Raw genomic sequence first — 23,884 nt, 5'->3', positions numbered from 1 at the left:
GCGATCACAACAGAAGCAACTAAGACAATCAGTTGCTGTCAGACTGTACACCTCCTCCACATAACAACGTCTCTTTTGCAGGAAGCATCATGGTCCATACCAAGTCCAGCTCCTTTCTTAAACCAATAGGTTTCATCTCCACTGTTTATTGCGATTACCAATTTCACTTTCATTGTTTATCTCTTTTACTCAGGACAACCTTAACCAAGATCTGGAACAAGAATCAATTGGCTCCGATACATTCCCTTCAATTTATGACAGCCATCACCCAAGAACAGAACAACTCCACAAAAGGTGCATAGATCCTGAACTATCGAGATTTGGAAATAAGGGAAAAAGGATGCCAAGATATTTCTCTCTCAAGAATGCCTTTCATGATGCTGTGAAAAGCAAGTGTTATTTTGAAGTTAGAGGTAGCTCAGTGGAGTTTGTTTGATCCAATGATTTGAGTTCATGCTATTTGCTTATATTGTCACTCTATTGAAAATAGGGTATTATTAAGTGACTTAAAGCAAGGTATTCACTGCCTGTTTGGCATTAGGTACCAATGTGCATAGTGATTCTCTTCATCATCCTGCTTTGACATTTTTAAATAATTTAATGGTTCCATTTAATTTCAGAGAATGTAAACAATATACAACCTGAAATTCTTACTCTTTGCAGACATTCTTGAAACAGAAGAAAATCCCAAAGAATGAATGACAGATTTACGTTTAGGGACTTACATATTCTCTGCTCAATATCCACAAAGCTTCTCTGTTGTTTTATTTTTCTTAACAGAGTTTAGTAAAACATATGATTTCTAGAAAAGATATAATTAAAAATACTTTCTAACAGTGCTTGACTAGCAGCTTCTGCATAAGCTACCTCTCTCCTTTGGCTATTCTCTCAGTGAGTGCATAAAACATCATAAATGTCAGGATGTGACAGTTCATACATTGTTTTCACAGGTATCTAGTTTCTGTCTTCATCCAATTTTGCAGCACATTTTTTGCTCACATCATTTGGCTAGGAAGGAGAAACTTATAAAATTTATAAAAATAAAGACCCCTTTACTAACTTTTACTGCTGATTTTTGTAGGATATAAGGTTACCTTAAAATCTCCAACTCAATGCCGTAAAGTTGCCAAATTGCTCAAAGTCTTATCTTTTTTAACAAACTATTCAAAAATCCACTAGACATGTGCAATCAAAGCAGTGGAAAATGATATCTGCAATAATCGGAATATAACAATGCGGAAAACCATAATTTACCACATAATTAAAAATGTCCATAAAGAATCTCCAGCTCTTCCTGTAACTGTGTCTATTCTGTGGGTAATTCTCAAAAATTATTATTTCACCATAGCCTCCATTTGTTTCAATATCATTTTCCTGTATTTTTTTTTTAGATTATGAGGACACACAGTCCTCTTTTATTGTCATTTAGTAATGCATGCATTAAGAAATGATACAATTTGTTCCTCCAGAATGATATCGCAGAAACACAAGACAAACCAAGACTAAAAAAACTGACAATAACCACATAATTATAACATATAGTTACAACAGTGCAAAGCAATACCGTAATTCGATGAAGAACAGGCCATGGGCACGTAAAAAAAAAGTCTCAAAGTCTCTCGAAAGTCACATCATCTCATGCAGACGGTTGAAGGGAGAAACTTACTTCCATGAGCTTCCAGCGCCGCAAACTTGCTGATGCAGCATCCTGGAAGCACCCGACCACAGCCGACTCTGAGTCCGTCCGAAAATTTCAAACCCCCGACCAGCCCTCCAACACCGAGCACCATCTCTGCCGAGCGCTTCGACCCCAGCCCCGCAAGAGGCCATAGGCAAAGCCAAGGATTTGGGGTCTTCCCCTCCGGAGATTCTCAATTGCACAGTAGCAGCGGCAGCAAAGTAGGCACTTCAGAAGTTTCTCCAGATGTTCTTCTGTGCTTCTTCACATCTGTCTCCATCAAATCAGGATTGTGCACGGCATCCTACTTCACAAATCCGATATCATTCGGAGTGGCCGCGCGCACTGCATCGCTTCGCCATCTATCTGCCATATTCATATTCCTCTAGTTTTTAATGTTTAACTGTTTAGACTGTATTGATGGTTTGCCTATTGGGGTTGTGTTATTATATTAACCGTTTACCTCACTCTCTGAGGGCACCATAATGATTTTGTTAGGTAAGTTTGAGATCAGTTATTTAGTGCAAATTCATCGTGTAAGTAAATTGCTTCACATTTGCATGTACACCAGCACTGTTAACATGTTATGCTACATATGTGAGTTGATGTAAACTAATCTTTAGCTCTTGGGTAAAGGTCTCTTTTATTGCATTGGTTCCATTATCTGAGATAAGGCCCAAAGTGTCCAGTCAATGCAATTGCAGTTTTTCTTCAGCATTTATTTTTCACTCTTCCAAATGACCATCCCAAACCCAATGACATCCCTCCTCCTCCTCCACTTTACCAGATTTCTTCGACACTCATTAAAACTCTGGGTTGATTTCCCTTTCTCTTAGTAATAATTGATTACCTTTTACTGATTCATTCTGATAACAGCATCTTAAATCAAATTACCTTTGACAAGAACGGTCTTGGAAACAAATTGGGCCTTACCTGGTGGTGTAACACTGGAGAGAGGAGGGAATTGGTCAAACAGAACCATTCTTGGAAACAATCTTATAAGTTACAGCCAAGCCATCAAAAGACAAAATTTACAATGCAAGTTATCAAAATGCTGTACATTTGATATCTACAGTTAATTTGTTGAAATTGTAAAGCTGTTATACTCCTTGCTGTGCCTTTAAACTGGAAATAGTGGTAGAGCAGTTAAATGCCAACGTTCTATTAAACCATCTGTCCTGTTACTTACTGTGCAGGTTTAGGTCATTGATGCTTTTCCCTCAAGTAGGTTGCAAATCACTTCCCACCATGACCTGTGAGACATAACACTCACTAATGCACCACAGCTACTGATTTCAGACTGCAACTTCAAGCGAATTTTCAAGTATTGTGAACCTAGGCCAGTTGGATTGAGAGGTGCTCATGAGTCAAAGATATCGGTGATATTGGAAGTAGCCAGGCTATTGTCACATAGGACGTTGCCGTGTAGCTCAAAGATTTTGAAGCACACATATAAGGATAATGAAACAAGAAAGGCACAGGATGTATAATTTCACTAAAACCTTTTTCATATTTATATTACTTAATCATTTTCTGTTCTAGCTGTCTCTGAATACTCTATTATTGATGAAAAGTATTCACGGTTTTTGCAGATAACATGATTTCCTGTATTTCCTGTTGTGGCAGCCTCAGACCTTGCCATGCTTCATCTGGAAAGGTTGCTAATAAGAGTACTACCAATGTATAACTACTGAGAGATAGATATCTCTGTAACAAAAAGTTGGAAGAAGCACTCCGTTTTAGTTCAAACACACTCTTCATTCCAGTGCAAACCTTAACTTCAGGCATGCAAAACCCCTCTATTTTCTCAGTCCAGATAAAGGGTCTTGACCCAAGATGTCACCTGTCCCATCTCCCTCTGCAGATGCTCCCCGACCTTCTGAGGTCTTGCAGCAGTTTGTATTTTGCTCCAGATTCCAATATCTGCAATCTCTTGTCCCTCTTGAAATTAAAGTCCTTGACGTCATCCCACCTACCACAAACTTCTGGTTCTATTATATTGAAGAATCATATCTCTATTAAGACCTTCAAAACAATTGTGATGCAATTGCATTGAATCATTATCATGTACATTTTTCTGCATAATATTTTGGGTATCCCAAGGATATGATTCTTAGTTCCTTTTCTGCTTTTTTTCAGTCTTCCTGTGTATTTATTAGGGCAGACCACATAGATAAAAAGGGATCATTTCAGGAAGAACTACCAGAATGTACCAAGGAAATTAGACAGCTTAGTATAAGATAGAAAAATATGTAGCTTTATATCTTGCCACATGAAGCTAAATCAGCCTGTGAATATTTCAGTTTGTGAAGCTTTCAGTGAACAAGACTGGTTCTTTAATTTAGTTCAGTTAATCACTTAATTCTTCATCAGAAGGTCATGATGTGAAGTCCCATGTAATTGACACATTATGGTACTGAGGAATATGGTATTATCTTAGTTAATTTTTTCCCAACTGTTCTTTTTATTTATTTATTTGTTATTTATTGAGATAAAGTGCAGAAATGACCCTTCGAACCACACCCCCCAGTAATCCCCCCAATTTAATCCTAGCCCAAACAGTGACCAATTAACCTACCAACCAATATGTCTTTGGACTGTGGGAGGAAACCAGAGCACCTGGAGGAAACCCTCACAGTCATGGGGAGAACGTACACACTCCTTACAGGCAGTGGTGGGAATTGAACCCGAGTCGCCAGTACCGTAGAGCGTTGTGCTAACCACTATGCTACCGTGCCGCCCATTCTAACATTCCTCCTCAAGCAGCATTGCCAAGGAGAGTCTGTCTTTCCCAATATCACAATATGTATATTAAACAGTTTGAGAGGTTACAGTAAATCATTATTAACATAATAGTCTGTTTTTTTTTCCTTAATGTAATTGTCTAGTTTCTTTGTTAATGAAGGCACCATTGAGTTTACCTGGTGGATAGAGTTGAGTTGAAACTCAGGTTTCCTATCAAGGTCACAGTTTAGTAATCCCTGGTGCAAACTGCATTCTTGTAATGACCCGGTGAGAATAAGATCAGGCTTGAATACTGTCACAAGTTAAGTATTCTGTTAATAACTTTCTGAGGTCATCTATAAAGGGTAGAAATTCTACTATGATGTGGATTAATAGAAAAGGAAGAATACCATCAAAAGTGAGAGAATAAATATTTTTAAATTAAAAGGCAGAACTGTGTTTGTGCTCCAGATGCCATCATGAGATTAATCGGCTTGAATCCAAGAACCATGAGCTGCAGCGTAAGTTGCATAAATATCAACAAGAGCTTGAAGAGGTGATGCTGATGAAGGAGACTCTTGAATCCACTCTGGAAAGTTACCGGAATCATTCAAAAGATGACAGGCATAGCAATGACTGTGAAAAGGAAGTACTCAAAGCCAAGGTTAGCCTGAACAGAAAATGACAATTGATCACTCTTGTGTAGATCGAAGATGATGGTGGGTTTGTAATATGCCTGTTTATTTTTATAATACACTTTTTATGAAGTTCAGGTCTGGATTGAATAGACCTTTTCTGATCATTTTCTCTTAGTTGTGGTGTCTAGATGAAATTCGCTCACTATGTAAACCTTTAAGAGTTGACTGACGAGAGGAGATCAAACCCAAGCCTGCCTCACTCGACACTTACAAAATCTTTAAGGCAGATAGGGAAGTAAAATTAGAAAGCTGTTCGTTCTAGAAAAATGATTTTGGTAGGAATGGTGATGAAGCACACAACAGACCAAAACAAACCTCAGACAGAAAGGGCAGATATAATGACAGTACATTTTGCTTGGGAAAAAATGAGTGGTTATAATCCATGAGAAGTAATAAGATTCTTTGAATTACCATCCTTGTGGCAGCCTGTCTCTCCTATTTTACTTCCATTACAAACAGACAATTCAGACAATTCTACACCAATGTGATGTGTTCCAAGATCATATTGATGCTGCAAAGGACAGTGAATTTTGAGGTTGGATGGGAAAGGAATGTCAAGATTCCTGAATTAAGGGAGTGGGAAATATTTGCCCTCTGAACTTAGTGTAGAAAACTAGCTTTTCAAAACAAGAACAGGAGGAAATCTGCAGATGCTGGAAATTCAAGCAACACACATCAAAGTTGCTGGTGAACGCAGCAGGCCAGGCAGCATCTCTAAGAAGAGGTACAGTCGCCACTTCGGGCTGAGACCCTTCGTTAGGACTAACTGAAAGAAGAGCTAGTAAGAGATTTGAAAGTGGGAGGGGGAGGGGGAGATCCAAAATGATAGAAGGCAGGACGGGGAGGGATGGAGCCAAGAGCTGGACAGTTGATTGGCAAAAGGGATATGAGAGGATCATGGGACAGGAGGCTGGGGCTCCCCCTCCCACTTTCAAATCTCTTACTAGCTCTTCTTTCAGTTAGTCCTGACGAAGGGTCTCGGCCCGAAACGTCGACTGTACCTCTTCCTAGAGATGCTGCCTGGCCTGCTGCGTTCACCAGCAACTTTGATGTGTGTTTTTTCAAAACAAGAGCTTTTCTGTATTTTTTCAGAATGACTATGATCAGATTTCATTAATAGGTAACTGGTAGATTCTTTATTATGCTTTTTTCCCTATTTCACTTGTTTTATATATTTGACTTTTTACAGCAGACATTTTGTTGAATTGAGCCCAAGCTGTCACGGTCTGTCACAACAACCCCTGCTTATAACCTACTCCTATTGTTTAACACCACTATTGGCGTCCTTTATTAATAAGTATAAGAATACCCTTCAGTCCATAAGCATGAATCTACAAGGATCCCAACTGTGCCTGCTTTTTACTGGCTACATTGAACAGTCCATGTTCCAAGTCTTCCCTGGTAATGCTCCCTAACTCAGACATCCCACCCTGCAAAAACTCATTTCAGGGAGGTAGCACCACCACCCCCACCCCCGCAACCCCATATCCCTCCCCACCCCCGGTTGACCTCCAAGGGTGAATGTATACAGGATATTTGATTATATATTCCTTGTTGAGTATTTTGTTGGCAGTCTCAATGCTAATAGCTAAATGCTAATGTGAATAGCTTTTCTATTTCTTTTGCAAACTTTCCTTGTACTGTGATGTGGCTTGCTTGGCAGATTTGAGTATTTTGCCAGAAGTCTCAGCCTCATAGCAGTCTGTGTCAATGATTTTGTTAATTTTGCAAGACATCAGATTCTTTTTTTATTCTATTACAACTTTAAGCAAGTCTACAGGGAGTTTGGTCTCATCACATAGGACATTAATAGAGTAGCTCCTTAGCAGCTAACCAGCTAGTTTAAATAACGTTAGCTATGCTAATAAACGAATGACACCTGTTAAACTCACCTCAACATGTCTTTTACAGTCTTAACCCACCATGGGCAATAGAAAAGTCACTGTTGCAAACAGTGCAGCGAGCAACACTGTCATTATTTTTGGCCCCTATTAGACTTTAGTGTAGTCTGGGGTGAAGTATGTTTTATATTTTCTTTTTTTGGAACGCTCTGCCATGGCGCTGCAGGACACTAAACTGAACTGATGGACAATGAAAGAGAGAGAGAGGTCAACTGTAAAACCCGCCCACAGAGAAAACAGAGGGGTCTACTTAGCACAAAGAGAGACCAATCAGAATGCTCTCTCCCCCTCCCTCTCCCCCTCCCTCTCCCCCTCCCTCTCCCCCTCCCTCTCCCCCTCCCTCTCCCCCTCCCTCTCCCCTTCCCTCTCCCCCTCCCTCTCTCCCCCTCCCTCTCTCCCCCTCGTTCGCTCTCAAAAAATCGATTTCCAGGATATTGCATATAATTTGCAGACGTCAGGGAGCCGCTATCAATATGCGGGAGACTCCCGGAATTTCCGGGAGAGGTGGGATGTCTGCTAACTCTTCCTCCACTACATTGATGACTGCATTGGTGCTGCTTCATGCACCCACACTGAGTTTGTCCATTTCATCAACTTTGCCCTCAACTTCCACCCTCTCCTTAAATCCACTTGGTCCATTTCTGACACCTCCTTCTCCTTTCTCGATTTCTCTGTCTCCGTCTCCATCTCTGGAGACAAACAGTCGACCGACATCTTTTATAAACCTACCGATTATCTTGACTATACCTCTTCCCACTGTGTCTCCTGTAAAGATGCTATTCCCTTTTCTCATTTCCTTTGTCTCTGCAACATCTGTTCCCAGGATAAGGTTTTCCTTCCCAGGATATCAGCGATGTTCTAATTCTTCAAAGAACATGGTTTCACTTTCTCCACCATTGATGCTGCCCTGACCCTCATGGCCTCCATTTCCCGAATATCTGTGTTCACACAATCTTCCCGCCTCTTTAACACTAGTTAACACAATCCTCCCGCCTCTTGTCTTTATCTACCACCAATGAGCCTCCGCAGCAAACACATCATTGTCTGCAACTTCTGCCATCCCCAAAGGGATCCACTTCACACCAAACATCTAACTCCGTACTTGCTAATAATCTGTCAAATATGATAAAAAATTAATTTAGAATAAGAATTGTAGCAAAAGTTGATATTATCTTGTAGCTGTTTATCTTCAGAGAAAACATCCTATAGGGACACGCCTCCACTTGTTACATGGGATTCAATGGGAAACATGGGTTTGAGCATGAACAATTGCAATATGGATGGTTTTCTAGGAATGCAGGGAGTCATCTGTAATGGGATAGTTCAATATAACTTTTGGAGTACTTTGATGAAGATATCACATATATTGTATGCTTCAAAGAGGACTGCTCAGTGCTGGGATGAAGCACAGTAACCAGGCTCTCTTATGTTGTGTTAGGTTCTGTGTCAGAAATGGAACTTGACAACTTTTATTTATGTTCTATAAAAGCCTCTAGGAATGTTTTTAATCTTTTTCTGAGGGTTATTTTCTGTCTGTCTCTATTCACAGATCAGCACTATGGAAGCTGATTACCTAAAACTGAAGCGGAAGTACAAGGAGCTTAAAGCCAAAAGTCATTTTCTAGATGTAGACCCGGGCATTCAGGAGGTGAAAAGAATTTCCCCTGGACTGTGTAATATGATTCACGTAACATAGAAAATGATATTTGATTTATACCTGTTGATATGTTGGGAGCAACCTAACTAAAGTGGTGTATAGAATACTCTTCTGAATACAGGTTTCCCCGCCATCCGAAGGTAGAGCGTTCCTATGAAACGGTTCGTAAGCCGAAATGTCGTAAAGCGAAGAAGCAATTACCATTTATTTATATGGGAAAATTTTGTGAGCGTTCGCAGACCCAGAAATAACCTACCAAATCATGCCAAATAACGCATAAAACCTAAAATAATGGTAACATATAGTAAAAGCAGGAATGATATGATAAATACACAGCCTATATAAAGTAGAAATACTTCTCTACAATGATTGCCTGCACAGATCTCTGTAGCGAAAATCTCACGCAAGCGCTGTTGGCAGAAAATCTCACGCATGCGCTGTTGGCATGAACACACTCTCCAGTAACTTTTAAACTATGAAGCTGCCAAACCTACCAAATAACACATAAAAATACACAGCCTATATAAAGTAGAAAGAATGTATGTACAGTGTAGTATCAGTTACCGGAATTGGGAAAACAGCACCGAGCACACTGATGATGGTGTATTAGGCTGAGTCGTCGCAGGCTGGGTGGTGCAGTGGCCCCAACCCTCCGGGCCACTGACCCGATACATTGCCACGAAGAATGCAGCGGTAGCCGGGAGGCACACAGCACATCATTAAGAAAAAAGCCGAAATAAACATGCTAATTAATTAGGTGCTGCCCAGCACATAAACGTCGGCACATATCAGAGGCGATTGCCGATTGCATCGCCCCTGATCTGGGCCGACAATTACGTGCTAGGCGGCCCCTAATTAATTAGCATGTTTATTTTGGCTTTTTTCTTAAAGATGTGCTGTGTGCCTCCTGGCTACTGCTGCGTTCTTCGCGAATCGGTATAGTATCTGTCCGGGCCCGGATGTTGGGGTGGTGGGACACGGGGGTGTCTTCTCATCGTCGATCAGGGCAGGCAGCTCATCTTCTCCTATCACTGCCCGCCTTGATGTCGAAAGTCGAGGTTCGTCGTCTGCTGTGGCTGATGTGGAAGGCTTGCTTGACTACTGAGCCTCGTGCATTTTTCTATCATACAGTTGTTTGTAAGCACTCAAACCATCCTGCAAATATCCCCTAAACTTACGTACCCTTTCAAAATTAAAGTCTTACTTTATCATTGCAGCGAAAGTCTCATGCAGTTGCTTCACTTTCTGCATTCGGTTTCGATTGTTATCCTTTCCTCTTCCAATTACATCAGCTTTTCATCTATCAGTTCTTGGTCATGGGATGCCAAAACCTCTTCAACATCATCTTCGTCAACTTCCACAAGCCAAACTCACTTTGTCCTTGTTTCGTTCACAACGATCAAAATGCTTAATTATGTCTAGTTTTATGCTAAGTGTAACACTCTTACTCTTTCAGGCTTTTCCGACACCTTAGAACTCATCTTGCTAACGGCTGCTCAATGCAACGTGTTTAAGCAATGCCGTTCCGAATCTGGGGCAGAGCGGCTGCTCGGAGCACGTGCTGCCTTTTATCGCGTACTGATTTTTTATCGCACGCTTCCTTTCTTCGTAACTGTGAAAACACCTTCTGAAAGCGAAAACAGGGTACTAATGTAGGTCTTTCGTAACAGTGAGGTTTCGTAAAGCGAACTTTCGAAAAGCAGGGGATACCTGTACCCCTATTCAGTGCACCAGTATGCCCCTGCATTAACAAGGACCTTTTTTGATTTTCTCTCCATCTCAAACTGCCAGCTTTTCCCTGGCTTTGGGGTTGTTTAGATGCTGTTAAATCTCCTACAAAATTCTCTTAGAGTATTGGAATTATAGCACAGGCTAGGGACATTGAAGCATTTGCTAGGAGTACATTTGACAATTACTGTTAAATGGCATCTCTCAGACCTCCAGTTGTGCCCAACAAGCAATATAAATAAAAGCAAAGAAAACCATTGAAAGTAAACTCAATTTCTGTTATCTATTGGAAAATCTTAGTGTCAATCTTGAAGAAATGGACACATTTTAATTAACATCAGCACTTTGATCTAACTTACTTACTTACTGCCTGTTATGCCGCTGGTATTTAGAGCAGCAATGAAAGTCCTCCATCTCTGTCTGTTTGGAAGGACTCTTCACAGCTGCTTTCCTTTTTTTTGTAATTTATTTTTTATTGAAGTTCATCATCAAACAAACATTTCCATAAGATGTATTTCAGACACTGTACATATATATCATATATTCATATTTGTCACAAATCTCCACATAATATTTATCTGAGGTATACACTTACAGAAAAGAGAGAAAAGAAAGAACAAGCAAAAGGAGAAAACTATGTACAAGTAGGGAGTGATCTTTTTTTTTACAACATATTCATTGACTTGTGAGAATAAAATCAGGCCTATGAGGTGTTATGTGGTAAAACCACCTTTCCCAGTATGAATCAAATTGTTCCAACTTATGATTAACAGATGCTGTTATCTTCTCCATTTTGTAAATGTCCATTGTAATTTCCATCCATGCATTTAAAATTGGACTCTCCTGTGATAACCATTTCCTGGTAAGGGTCTTTTTACCAGCCACCAGCAGTATATTCATTAAATATCTATCTCTTTTCAAACATTCTTGAGGTATACACCCAAAATATATGGTCTTACTTTCTAAGGGTATTTCACATTTAAAGATGTCTTGTAGGGCATTGTGTATCCCACTCCAATAGTCTTTGATAACAGGGCAATCCCAGAAAATATAATGATTTGCATTTTGATTTCCACAATTTCTCCAGCAAACAGGGAGGTTACTATCATAATGGGTTTTCTGAGAGGGTGTAATAAAATATCTTATCAAGTTTTTGCATCCAAGCTCCCTCCATTTCTGTGAACTGGTACACTTCCATTGATACTTCCATATTATTTCCATATTATTGTCCATTCTTCCTCAGATATAATTATCCCTAATTCTTTCTCCCATTTTGTTTTAATGTAAGAAGTCGAATGTGTTCTAAGATTTGACAAATCCTTATACACGCTTGAAATGATTCTACTACCATTATCTGAATTATATTTTTTTCTAAATAGCTCTATCAAACATGTACTTGCCTTGGTTAAATTTTTAACCCTCCTATGATTAATGCCAATAAAAATCTTGTTTTTCTAATAGGTGTTTCTCTTTAAGGATTTCAAAACTGAACAGTGTTCCTTCTTTCATTATATTGCAAAGAACTGTTACCTTTAGCTGTTCAGTCCTTAAATCTAGCATCCAGTTTATTTGGCATAAAATGCACACCATTTAAAAATTGCAATATCTCCCTCTAGTTTATATTCTTTTATAATAGCTTTCCATATTTTAAGAGTCCATTTCACCCATGGATTATCAATAGTATTTATGTAACTTTGTAGGTTGTTATCAGCCAAAATTGCCTGTATGGGGATGGAAAGTATCCTCTCCTCAATGTTTTTCCATTGAGCGTCATATGATGGGTTGCATCAGCATATCACAGCTCTCGTCTGTGCTGCAAAATAATAATCTCGAAGAGAAGGTAGGCCCCATCCCCCCTTTTCCTTGGCTAATTGCAAAGTTTTGAGATGAACTCTAGGCCATTTACCTTGCCATATATACCTTGATAACATTTTGTTCCATTCATTGAATTGATTTTGGTTAATCTCTATTGGTAGGGTCTGAAAGAGATATAATAGTCTGGGCAATATATTCATTTTAATAGATTCAATCCTTGAACTGAGACTGAAAAAAGAATTAGGTTTCATCTTGTTATATCTTCCTTAATTTTTTTTTATATACAGGCAGATAATTGCATTCTGATAATTTTACCAAATCTTTTGGCATAATGATGCCCAAATATTTGAAAGACTCCATTTGCCATTCCCAGGGATATCTACTTTCAATTTCTCTTGGTGGGCTATAGTTATATGAAAGTAGTTGGGTTTTATCTATGTTGATCTTGTATCCTGATAATTGACCATATTGTTCAAAGGATTGCATCAATTTAGGTAAAGAGTATGTTGGTTGTCCTAGATAGATCAAAATGTCATCTGCGTAACAAGCTAAGTTATGCTCTGTCCCTTTAATAGTAATTCCCCTGATATCTTCATTTTGTCTGATGTATTGAGCTATTGGTTCCAGATATAATGCGAAGAGTAGCGGTGACCATGCACAGCCCTGTCTCGTGCCCCTTTCTAGGGTAAAACTATTTGATAAATATCCATTGATTTTAATCCTAGCAGTAGGATTGTCATATAGTGCCTGTATAGTTTTAATAATTGTGTCATGTAAACCAAATCTATGTAATACTCTTTAAAAAAATTCCAATTAACCAAATCAAATGCCTTTTCAATGTCCACGTTTATCACTATCGTTTCAATTTCATTTTTTGTATATGATCCGTAATGTGAAGTGTCCTTTGTATATTGTCTTGTGTTTGGCGTTGTTGTATAAAACTTATCTGATCATTATGTATCAGTGTGGGTAGAAATTCTTCTGATCATTTGGCTATGATGAAGGTAAATAATCTATAGTCTACATTAAGAACAGATATTGGTCTAAATGACCCACATTCCATTTTACCCTTGCCTTCTTTTGGTGTAGCTGAGATTATTACCTCCTTCCAGCTGGGTGGGATTTGCACCTTTTTTAGAGCCCAGTTCAGTGTGGAGAGTAAAACAGGGATTAACTCACTTCTAAACTCTTTATACCACTCTGCTGTATATCCTTCTGTTCCTGGTGCAGTTTTTAGTTCAGCTTCAGTTACGTCAGCAGTCATTGTTCTATTTTGTTCTTCGCTTAAAGTGGGTAACTCTATAGAATTCAGGAAGGTGTCAATTTGGGTTATGCTTCCCCCGGAACTTCGGAATATAGAGTTTTGTAAAACATTTCAAAAGCTTCTTGAATTTCACTTAGCTTATTTTTTTTTTAATCACTTTTGTTCTTGGATGCCTAATTCTATGAATTGTATTTTCTGCTATCTTTTTTTTTAGTTTCCATGCCAGTATTTTCATAGATTTAGATCCATTTTCATAGTGTCTCTGTTTCAGAAACATTAGATTTTTCCTGATTTCTTGTGTAGCCAAACTATTAATTTCATTCCTAATTTTTTTTAACTTCCTCTAATGTATCCTGTGCCCAACTCAATTTGTGTTTTTTTTCTAGTTCCTTCAGCTTATTTTGTAATTCCTCTAATGTTTTATTCCTTATTTTTTTCTTATATGAAGATATCGCTATAGTTTTCCCTCTTAAGACAGCCTTCAGAGTATCCCATAGAATGGGAGGAGAAACCTCTTCATTATCATCGAATTCTAAGTAAAGACCAATTTCTTTTTAAATTTGTTCCTTAAAATAGGGATTATTGAGTAGACTTGAATTTAGTTTCCAAATAGTATCCTTTGGTTGTAGGTCAAAATCAACAGATAAATATATAGGTGCACGGTCACTTACATCTATCGTCCCAATTCCACAGGTGATTATTTTGTCTTCATCTTTTCCAAATGTTATGAAATAGTCTATTTTTGTATATAAAGAAGGGGGCAGAATAATGAGTGTAATCCCTTCTGTCGGGGAAAAGGTCCCTCCGTATATCAATTAGACCAACATCCTCAAAAAGTGTGTTAACTTTCTTATGTAAGGACTTTGTTTCATAGGTTTTTCTACTGGAAGAGAAATTGTAAATTTAATTGTAAATTTAAGTGTCCCCCACATATCAAGAGACTTTCTGTTTCCGTTTCCATAATATTAGTAATTTTCTGGAAGAAACTAATATCACTTCCTGGGGGTGCATATATATTCAATCGAGTAACTGAATTTCCGTCTATATTTTCCCTTACCAGAATATTTCTGCCCTCCTTATCTTCCATTTCAAATACTTTTTCAAAATCTAGCTTGCTTGAGATGAGAATAGCAACTCCTCTCCTATGTCCTGATTTATATGAGGAGAAAAACAAATCAGTGAAGCCCATTCTCTTTAGTTTTCCATGCTCATTATCACTTGTGAGTTTTCTGTAAATATACTACATGGGCTTGTTCTTTCTTCATTTTTGATAGAATTTTACTGCGTATGATTGGATTTAACAGCCCATTGACATTAAAATAAATGAATTTTACTTTGTCCTTAGCCATGTGTATTTATCTGTCAGTATATCATTGAAATTAGCAGAATAAAACTTAATGGATCTACTCCCTGAACAAATAAGAATCAAGAAACGCGAATGAGAAAAAAGGTAATAAAGGTGTGATTCCAAGGCTGAGTTCTCTAGCAGATGACCCTGAGCTGAGCTAGAGGAAATGTCTAGCCGTGGGGGGTAGCCTCTCCTACCTGTGAGTTGAGGACTCCCACTTGAGTACCCATAGAAGTTAGTGAAAAAAATCTGTGTCTATTACCTAGAAAAGACTTCCCTATGTATTCTTCCCATGTACATATTCTCATTTAGGTGGGGAAAAAGGAGTGAATGAATGAATAAAAAATAAACTAATTGAGTAATATAAAATCCACATTGTAATATGTGCTTCTTGAGATAAGTATAGCACCATCTATTTTTGCTTCTGTTTAGCTTATCAACACTTTTGAAATTAGTCAGACCTTATGGCTCTTCTGGAGAGGGCAAGGGCTGTCTTCTGAAAACTCACAGTCTCTTCCTGATATTCTTCTCTCACCCTCCTCCTGTCCCCTGCTTTCTCGATTCTCTCACTATTTCCCAAGCAGAGCAGGATAGTTGCTCAGCCAGGCTTTCCCCCGGTTTGATCACGCTGACGGGCAACCCTCTGTCCTTCACGTCTGCCGTCACCTCTTCCACTGTCTGATACAGCTGCATCCCATCTTCACAGTTTAGCAGGGTATGGAGTCTGGAATCTAACCTTTCTTTGCTTTAGTACTCGCTTCACTGCTGTTTTCATTACAATTTTGTTTTACCAGTCAGGGTTGTTAGCCCTGAACTGAACCCCTGAACCTGGAGGACCAGTGGACCACTCTTAGTCTGGCCTCTACCCTTTGACCTGTTTGACATGGGTGACTGTACCTAGAGCCAAAGCATAAAGCCCTGACTCCAGTCAACAGTGCTCTTTGGGTCATTGAGGCACGCAAACCTCCAAACCACGACAAGGTTATGGTCCTCTTGGAGGACTCTGATCTAGAGTTGGTAAAAAAAGAATCCAGTTTGGTATTGTGACTTAGATTTTAATGGATGTTCATTGGACATTGTAAGAGGACAGAATTGGGCTTGGACTCGTATTCTCTTACATTTCCTGCTCAAGTTTCCACATAAGCATGAACCAGTGACTGCCTTTCAGAATCATTGGCACTGATTTATTAGCAGAAAAGCTTCTTTAGCAAATAGACATGAAGCATTTCTAAAAGGAGCTCTGATTGAAACAGCATATACTGTATTTTATCAATTATTTAATTTGATTTCTGTATTCCCTTCAAAAGCGTATACAGAAGAGCCAGGAAGCACTGGACAGCACACAGCTAAGGCTTGATGAAGAAGTTAAAAAGCGGGAGCAGTTGGAATCTGCACTAGCAGCTGTTGAACAGTCAAAAATACGGGAAGCTGAGGTGGGACTATGTGGATATTACTTCATTTGGCATAGGATGTGAAAGTTTCATTTGTAGGGTAGGAAGGTCTGCCACTATCTTTTCTGTAGTGCTGTGAGCAGATTATAAAGATAGCCTTGAAGATTTTAAACCCTCTTGGAAATTAAGATGAAATCTGCGACAGTTCCTCCACCATTGATGCTACCCTCACCCACATCTCCTCCATATCCTGGATATCCGTACCCAGCCATCTTCCCGCCGCCTTAACAGGGACAGAATTTTTCTTGTCTTCACCTACCACTCCACGAGCTTCTGCATCCACCATATTCTCTGCAACATCAATCATCTTCAACGGGATCCTACCATCCTACATTTTTACCTGCACCCCCGGTCTGCTTTCCGCAGGTGTCACTCCGGTTGTGATTCCCTTGTCCATTCATCCCTCCCCACTAATCTTCATCCTGCCACATGTCCCTGGAAATGACAGAAATGCAATACCTGCCTATTCACCTCCTCCCTTCCCCATTCAGGACCCCAAACAGTCCTTCCAGAACAGACAACACTTCACCTTCAAATCTGTCAGTGTCATCTACTGCATGCGACCTCTACGTTGGTGAGACCCAACGTAAATTGGGGAACCGCTGTGTTGAGCACTTCTATTCCATCTACCAAAACTGGAATTTCCTGGTGGCCAACCATTTAAATTTGCATCTCCGTTCCTGTTTCAACATAATCGGTCCATGGCCTCCTGCTTTTGCCATGGTGAGGCCATTCTCACGATGGAGGAGCAATACCTGATATTCTGCCTGAGTAGCCTCCAAGCTGATGGCATAAGTATCGATTTCTCCTTCCATTAATTGTTTTTCCTTCCTCTTTTCTCTGCTTCTATTCCCTGCTCTAGCCTCTTACCTCTCCTCCTCTCCTGCCTATCACCTCCCCTGGTGCTCCCCTTCCCTTTCTCACATGGTCTGCTCTCCTCTCCTACCAGATTCCTTCTTCTACAGCCCTTTAATTTTCATACCCATCCGGCTGCACCTATCACTTTCTAGCCATCCTCCTTCTCCTCCCCCCATCTTTTTACTCTGATGTCTTCCCCCCTTCTTTTCATGACCTGAAGAAGGGTCTTGGCCCAAAATGTCAACTATTTATTTATTTACGTAGCTTCTGCCTGACCTGCTGGTTTTCTCCAGCATCTTGAGTGTGTTGCTCTGGATTTCCAGCATCTGCAGAACCTCTAATGTTAACAAATTTCACCATGTATGTCAGTAATAATAGAGTCACAAAATGCTAAAGGAACTCAGCAGTTCAGGCAGCATCTGTGGAGGGGCATAACCAGTCCAAAACATCGAAGGTTTATTCCCCTCCGTGGATGCTGCCTGACCTACCGAGTTTCTCCAGCACTGCATATGTGTGTTGCTCAGGATTTCCAGCGTCTGCTGGATTTCTTGTGTTTATGTCACTGATAACAAACCTGATTCTAATTCTGACCTGCTGATGCAATGGGCTGCTAGGGGAATTTTGCTGTGCTGAAGGCATTTCACAGGTACAAGTAGTTATTATAGAACTAACCTGAAATGAGTTCAAATATCTTGTGAATAAGTACAGAATATGCAAAAGAGACTAATCAAACACCATCTGTCAAGAAGCAAGTTAGTTGATGGTTAAGATACAAACCCTTCCTCAGATCTGAAATACTTTGCAAGTGAACAGTTTAAAAAAAAAACAGCAGGAAAAGATAATTGGTCAAAATACACAGCCACAAACTCCACATCCACAGGTGAATACAAAGCTGAAAAGTACAGTGCTAGATAATCCTAAATTATTGGAGGGCTAAATATAAATATAATTAAATATAGTACAAATATAAAATATAAATATTAAAATATAGAGCCTAAGATATAAATTTTAGGAATAAAAATCATGCAGAGGATACAAAATATCCTCTCTTTTAAGCTCCTCTTTATAAATGGGAGTAAAACAATGAAGTCAGGTGACCAGCAATTTGGTGACCTTAAACTTTAGCACTGTTTCTCTTCCCACAGATGCAGTCTGACCTCCTAAGGATTTCCAGCATTTTATGTTTAATGTCAGCAATCCAAAGGCTTGGGCTGATAATCTAGACTCGAGTTCAAACACCACCATGGCAACTGTGGAATTTAAAGTCTTGTAGTACCACTGATCAAACTCCCAACACCTTCACTGGCCAAGGCTCTGACGGGCCAATATTCTGTGGCCCTGATTCTCTGCTGGCAGAATTTCCTCTTCTCCTGGCTCTAATCTTCCAAGGACCAATCATTACTTCAACTCCTCTCGCTTTAACCTTCTGATGGCCAAAGCAATCCACACTAGCCTCTCCTGCCACTAGTTTGGACCTCTGATTTCCCCACTCAAACTCCCCTGAAATTGGCCTTGGTCAGAAATGGCAACTCTTCCACATATTCAGAAGGAAAATCTACTATGTTTTGCTGCATTGATGGCCCCATGACTACAACATGACCTACCTCCAAACAACTATACGGTGTGCCTTCCAAACATAATAGGAAGCACCATCTTCCCCACCTGTAAAACTCAATCATCTTCAGCCCATTTTCAGGCTGCCCCCCTGTCTGTTTTCTCTCTCTTCCTGGCTTAGCCAAGCCCCATCACATTGTCTCTTTCCCTTCCTCCAATTCCATTTGCCTATTATTGATACATTCCTCCCATCTGTTTCCCTCCCCTGCTACAGTCCTCTAGTTTTCCCACCTCCCTCTCTTTATTTCATGCCCCACCTTCCATTCCTATCAAATTTCATCATCTTCAGTTCTTTGTCATTTCCTCCTATCACCTCCTAACTTCTGACACTATTCCCATCTGTCTATCGTCTTTCTCTCCAGGATCCACTTACCCCACCTTTTTATACTGGCCTTTGTCTTTCAGTCCACTTGAGGGGTCTTGATCTGAAACATTGACTGTCCATTTTCCTCCATAGATGCTGCCTGACATGCCCAAGTTCCTCCGACTTTCATGTGTGTTGTTCTAGGTTCTAGCATCTGCAGTTTCTTGTGTCTACAATTTCTACTATTCATACTATTTTAATGAAGTTTCCTGTTTTCTACAGCAATTGGAAGCTTTCAAAACCCAAGTGCATCATCTGAATTTGGAGCTGAAGAATTGTCATGCAGCAGCAGAACAGAATCAAACATTAAATCAAGCTCTTGAAAGAATGAAGCAGGAAAACAGTACTCTAGAGGAGAAGGTGAAGGGCTATTACCTGACAGCAGCTAATGTGCAATATCAATGTAATATGTGGTCACAGAAACAATAACCCTTACTGGAGTTGGTCCTGAGATATCAACTTCATATACAAAAAAATGTTATCTCCCTAACCCCCTGCTTATAGTTAGTATGTAAGAAACTATAACGTGCCTTTTACAAGATGTATATTACCCACAATGAAATTCATTTATGATGCTCAGTTTATTTCAGTGCAAGGATAATGTATCAGGCACATTTACTTCCTGTCCCCTTCTAAGAGATGTAGTCCTATCAAGGCAGGAGAACAACCTCACATACAGGATATTGTTTGTTCGTTTGTTATGTGCCATGTCATATGACATGGGCGATCATGGTCTTTCCATGACTGTGATTATTCTTGGCAATTTTTTCTGCAGAAGTGGTTTTACCATTGCCTTCTTCTGGGCAGTGTCTTTACAAGACGGGTGACCCCAGCCATTATCAATACTCTTCAGAGATTGTCTGCCTGGCGTCAGTGGTCGCATAACCAGGACTTGTGATATGCACTGGCTGCTCGTACGACTGTCCACCAGCTGCTCCCAGGCTTCACATGACCCTGATTGGGGGTGGGGGTGGGGGCTAAGCAGGTGCTACACCGTGCCCAAGGGTGACCTGCAGCCTAGCAGAGGGAAGGAGCACCTTATGCCCCCTTAGGTAGAGACGTAGCTCCACCCCACCACCCGGTCGGTACAGGATATAAGAATAGGAATAAACCATTCAGCCTCATGGGCATATTCCACTATTCAATCTGATCATGATTAATTTACATTTAAACTTTATGATCATTCATATCCTTGCCCAACAAAAATGTATCCATCATCCTAGGCTCCAGCTTTTTGAGGGAGAGCATTCCAGATTACCTTTGACCTTAGAACAAAGAGCTTCCTGACAACAACCCTAAAAGGTCTGGCTCTAATATTATCCTTTCCCTCCTAGTTCTGTACTACCTCACAAAAAAAAGTAGTTTATTTTCTAACTTCTTTGATCATCAGTGTCTCAATATCTCTTTATAAGGTAGGGATATAGACCCATGACTATATATTCTCTGGCTTCTGTAGAGCAGTGTTGTTCAGCGGCCATAATCTGCACCAATAACTGTCCAAAAAAGTGGCAAGTACAATAACACCTGAGTTTCTAGGTCTCAAACACTACTGAACTAATCTTAATGTAGGGTCTTTCCTTCATGTGCTGTGCTAGATGGAACACAAAAAGACCATAAGACAAAGGAGCAGAAGTCGGCCATTTGGCCCATCAAGTCTGCTCCGCCATTTTATCATGAGCTGATCCATTCTCCCATTTAGTCCCACTCCCCTGCCTTCTCACCATAACCTTTGATGCCCTGGCTACTCAGATACCTATCAATCTCTGCCTTAAATACACCCAATGACTTGGCCTCCACGCTGCCCGTGGCAACAAATTCCATAGATTCACCACCCTCTGGCTAAAAAAAATTCTTTGCATTTCTGTTCTGTTTTGAATGGGCGCCCTTCAATCCTTAAGTCATGCCCTCTCGTACTAGACTCCTCCATCATGGGAAACAACTTTACCATATCCACTTTGTCCATGCCTTTCAACATTCGAAATGTTTCTATGAGGTCTCCCCTCATTCTTCTAAACTCCAAGGAATACAGTCCAAGAGCGGACAAACGTTCCTCATATGTTAACCCTCTCATTCCCGGAATCATTCTAGAGAATCTTCTCTGTACCCTCTCCAACGTCAGCACATCCTTTCTTAAATAAGGAGACCAAAACTGCCCATAGTACTCCAAGTGAGGTCTCACCAGCGCCTTATAGAGCTTCAACATCACATCCCTGCTCCTATACTCTATTCCTCTAGAAATGAATGCCAACATTGCATTCGCCTTCTTCACTACTGACTCAACCTGGAGGTTAACTTTAAGGGTATCCTGTACGAGGACTCCCAAGTCCCGTTGCATTTCAGAACTTTGAATTCTTTCCCCATTTAAATAATAGTCTGCCTGTTTATTTTTTCTGCCAAAATGCATAACCATACACTTTCCAACATTGTACTTCATTTGCCACTTCTCCACCCATTCTTCCAATCTATCCAAGTCTCTCTGCAGACTCTCCGTTTCCTCAGCACTACCGGCCCCTCCACCTATCTTCATATCGTCAGCAAACTTAGCCACAAAGCCATCTATTCCATAATCCAAATCGTTGATGTACAATGTAAAAAAAAGCAGCCCCAACACAGACCCCTGTGGAACACCGCTGGTAACCGGCAGCCAACCAGAATAGGATCCCTTTACTCCCACTCTCTGTTTCCTGCCAATCAGCCAACGCTCTATCCACATATGTAACTTTCCCGTAATTCCATGGGCTCTTGTTAAGCAGCCTCATGTGTGGCACCTTGTCAAAGGCCTTCTGAAAATCCAAATATACAATATCCACTGCATCTCCCTTGTCTAGCCTACTGGTAATTTCCTCAAAAAATTGTAATAGGTTTGTCAGGCAGGATTTTCCTTTAAGGAATCCATGCTGAGTTCTGCCTATCTTGTCATATGCCTCCAGGTACTCTGTAACCTCATCCTTGACAATAGACTCCAACAACTTCCCAACCACCGATGTCAAGCTAACAGGTCTATAATTTCCTTTTTGCTTCCTTGTCCCCTTCTTAAATAGCGGAGTGACATTTGCAATCTTCCAGTCCTCCGGAACTATGCCAGAATCTATCGACTTTTGAAAGATCATCGCTAATGCCTCCGCAATCTCCACAGCTACTTCCTTCAGAACACGCGGGTGCATTCCATCTGGTCCAGGAGATTTATTTACCTTTAGACTATTCAGCTTCCTGAGTACTTTCTCTGTCGTAATTGTGACTGCGCACACTTCTCTTCCCTGCCACCCTTGAGTGTCCAGTATACTGCTGATGTCTTCCTCAGTGAAGACTGATGCAAAATACTCGTTCAGTTCCTCTGCCATCTCCTTATCTCCCATTACAATTTCTCCAGCATCATTTTCTATCGGTCCTATATTTACTCTCACCTGTCTTTTACTCTTTATATACTTGAAAAAGCTTTTAGTATCCTCTTTGATATTATTTGCTAGCTTCCTTTCATAGTTAATCTTTTCCCTCTTAATGACCTTCTTGGTTTCTTTTTGTAAGGTTTTAAAAATTTCCCAATCCTCTGTCTTCCCACTAATTTTTGCTTCCTTGTATGCCCTCTCCTTTGCTTTAACTTTGGCTTTGACTTCTCTTGTCAACCACGGTTGCATCCTTTTTCCACTCGAAAATTTCTTCTTTTTTGGAATATACCTGTCTTACACCTTCCTCATTTCTCGCATAAACTCCAGCCACTGCTGCTCTGCTGTCTTTCCCGCCAGTGCCCCTTTCCAGTCAACTTTGGCCAGTTCCTCTCTCACGCCACTGTAATTTCCTTTACTCCACTGAAATACCGACACATCAGATTTCGGCTTCTCTTTTTCAAATTTCACAGTGAAATCAATCATGTTATGATCACTGCCTCCTAAGGGTTTCTTCACCTCAACCTCTCTAATCACCTCCGGTTCATTACACAATACCCAATCTAGTACAGCTGATCCCCTAGTGGGCTCAGCAACAAGCTGTTCTAAAAAGCCATCTCGCAGACATTCTACAAATTCTCTCTCTTGAGATCCAGTGCCGACCTGATTTTCCCAATCCACTCGCATGTTAAAATCCCCCACAATTATCAAAACACTGCCCTTCTGACAAGCCTTTTCTATTTCCTGTTGTAATTTGTAGTCCACATCCCTGCAGCTGTTTGGAGGCCTATAAATAACTGCCATCAGGGTCCTTCTACCCCTTAGCTCAACCCATAAAGATTCTGCACCTTCTGATCCTAAATCACCTCTTTCTAATGATTTAATATCATTTCTTACCAATAAAGCCAGGCCTCCCCTTCTGCCTACCTTCCTATATACCGTGTATCCTTGGACGTTCAGCTCCCAGAGACATGCATCCTTTAGCCAGGTCTCAGTGATGGCCACAATATCATACCTGCCAATCTGTAGCTGTACGACGAGATCATCCACCTTATTCCTTATGCTGCGTGCATTTCCTTAAGACCAGTATTTGATACTTTTTGCTTTGATTTCACTGCAACTTTATTGCACTGCAACTCATCCCAATGGCTACAAATTTGCCCCATCACCTGCCTGTCTTTCCTGACACCTTTACTGCTCACTATCTTAGATTTATTTCTGTTTTCCCCTTTCTCCGCTCTGTCATTCCGGTTCCCATCCCCCTGCCAAATTAGTTTAAACCCTCCCTAACAGCTCTATTAAACTTTCCGCCAGGATATTGGTCCCCTTCGGGTTCAGGTGTAACCTGTCCTTTTTGAACAGGTCCTATTTCCCCCAGAAGAGATCCCAATTATCCGAGAA

At 40.3% G+C, this 23,884-nt stretch overlaps 1 protein-coding gene across 2 annotated transcripts in view; it reads left to right on the top strand.

Annotated features, from left to right (window-relative positions):
* Nucleotides 1-23,884, top strand: part of LOC140188596 (uncharacterized) — a 124,923-nt gene that overhangs the window by 57,405 nt on the left and 43,634 nt on the right. For both annotated transcript variants that reach the window (XM_072245026.1, XM_072245025.1), the window contains 5 exons: nt 194-294; nt 4,874-5,066; nt 8,551-8,649; nt 16,121-16,246; nt 19,323-19,460. In XM_072245026.1, coding sequence (XP_072101127.1) covers nt 194-294; nt 4,874-5,066; nt 8,551-8,649; nt 16,121-16,246; nt 19,323-19,460 — 657 coding nt within the window. The remainder of the gene's footprint in view (nt 1-193; nt 295-4,873; nt 5,067-8,550; nt 8,650-16,120; nt 16,247-19,322; nt 19,461-23,884) is intronic.

This window comes from Mobula birostris, chromosome 27 (genome assembly GCF_030028105.1).
Source record: "Mobula birostris isolate sMobBir1 chromosome 27, sMobBir1.hap1, whole genome shotgun sequence".
NCBI lineage: Eukaryota > Metazoa > Chordata > Chondrichthyes > Myliobatiformes > Myliobatidae > Mobula > Mobula birostris.
The sequence above is the reverse complement of the archived record's forward strand: the minus strand, read 5'-3'. Positions and strand labels throughout refer to the sequence as shown.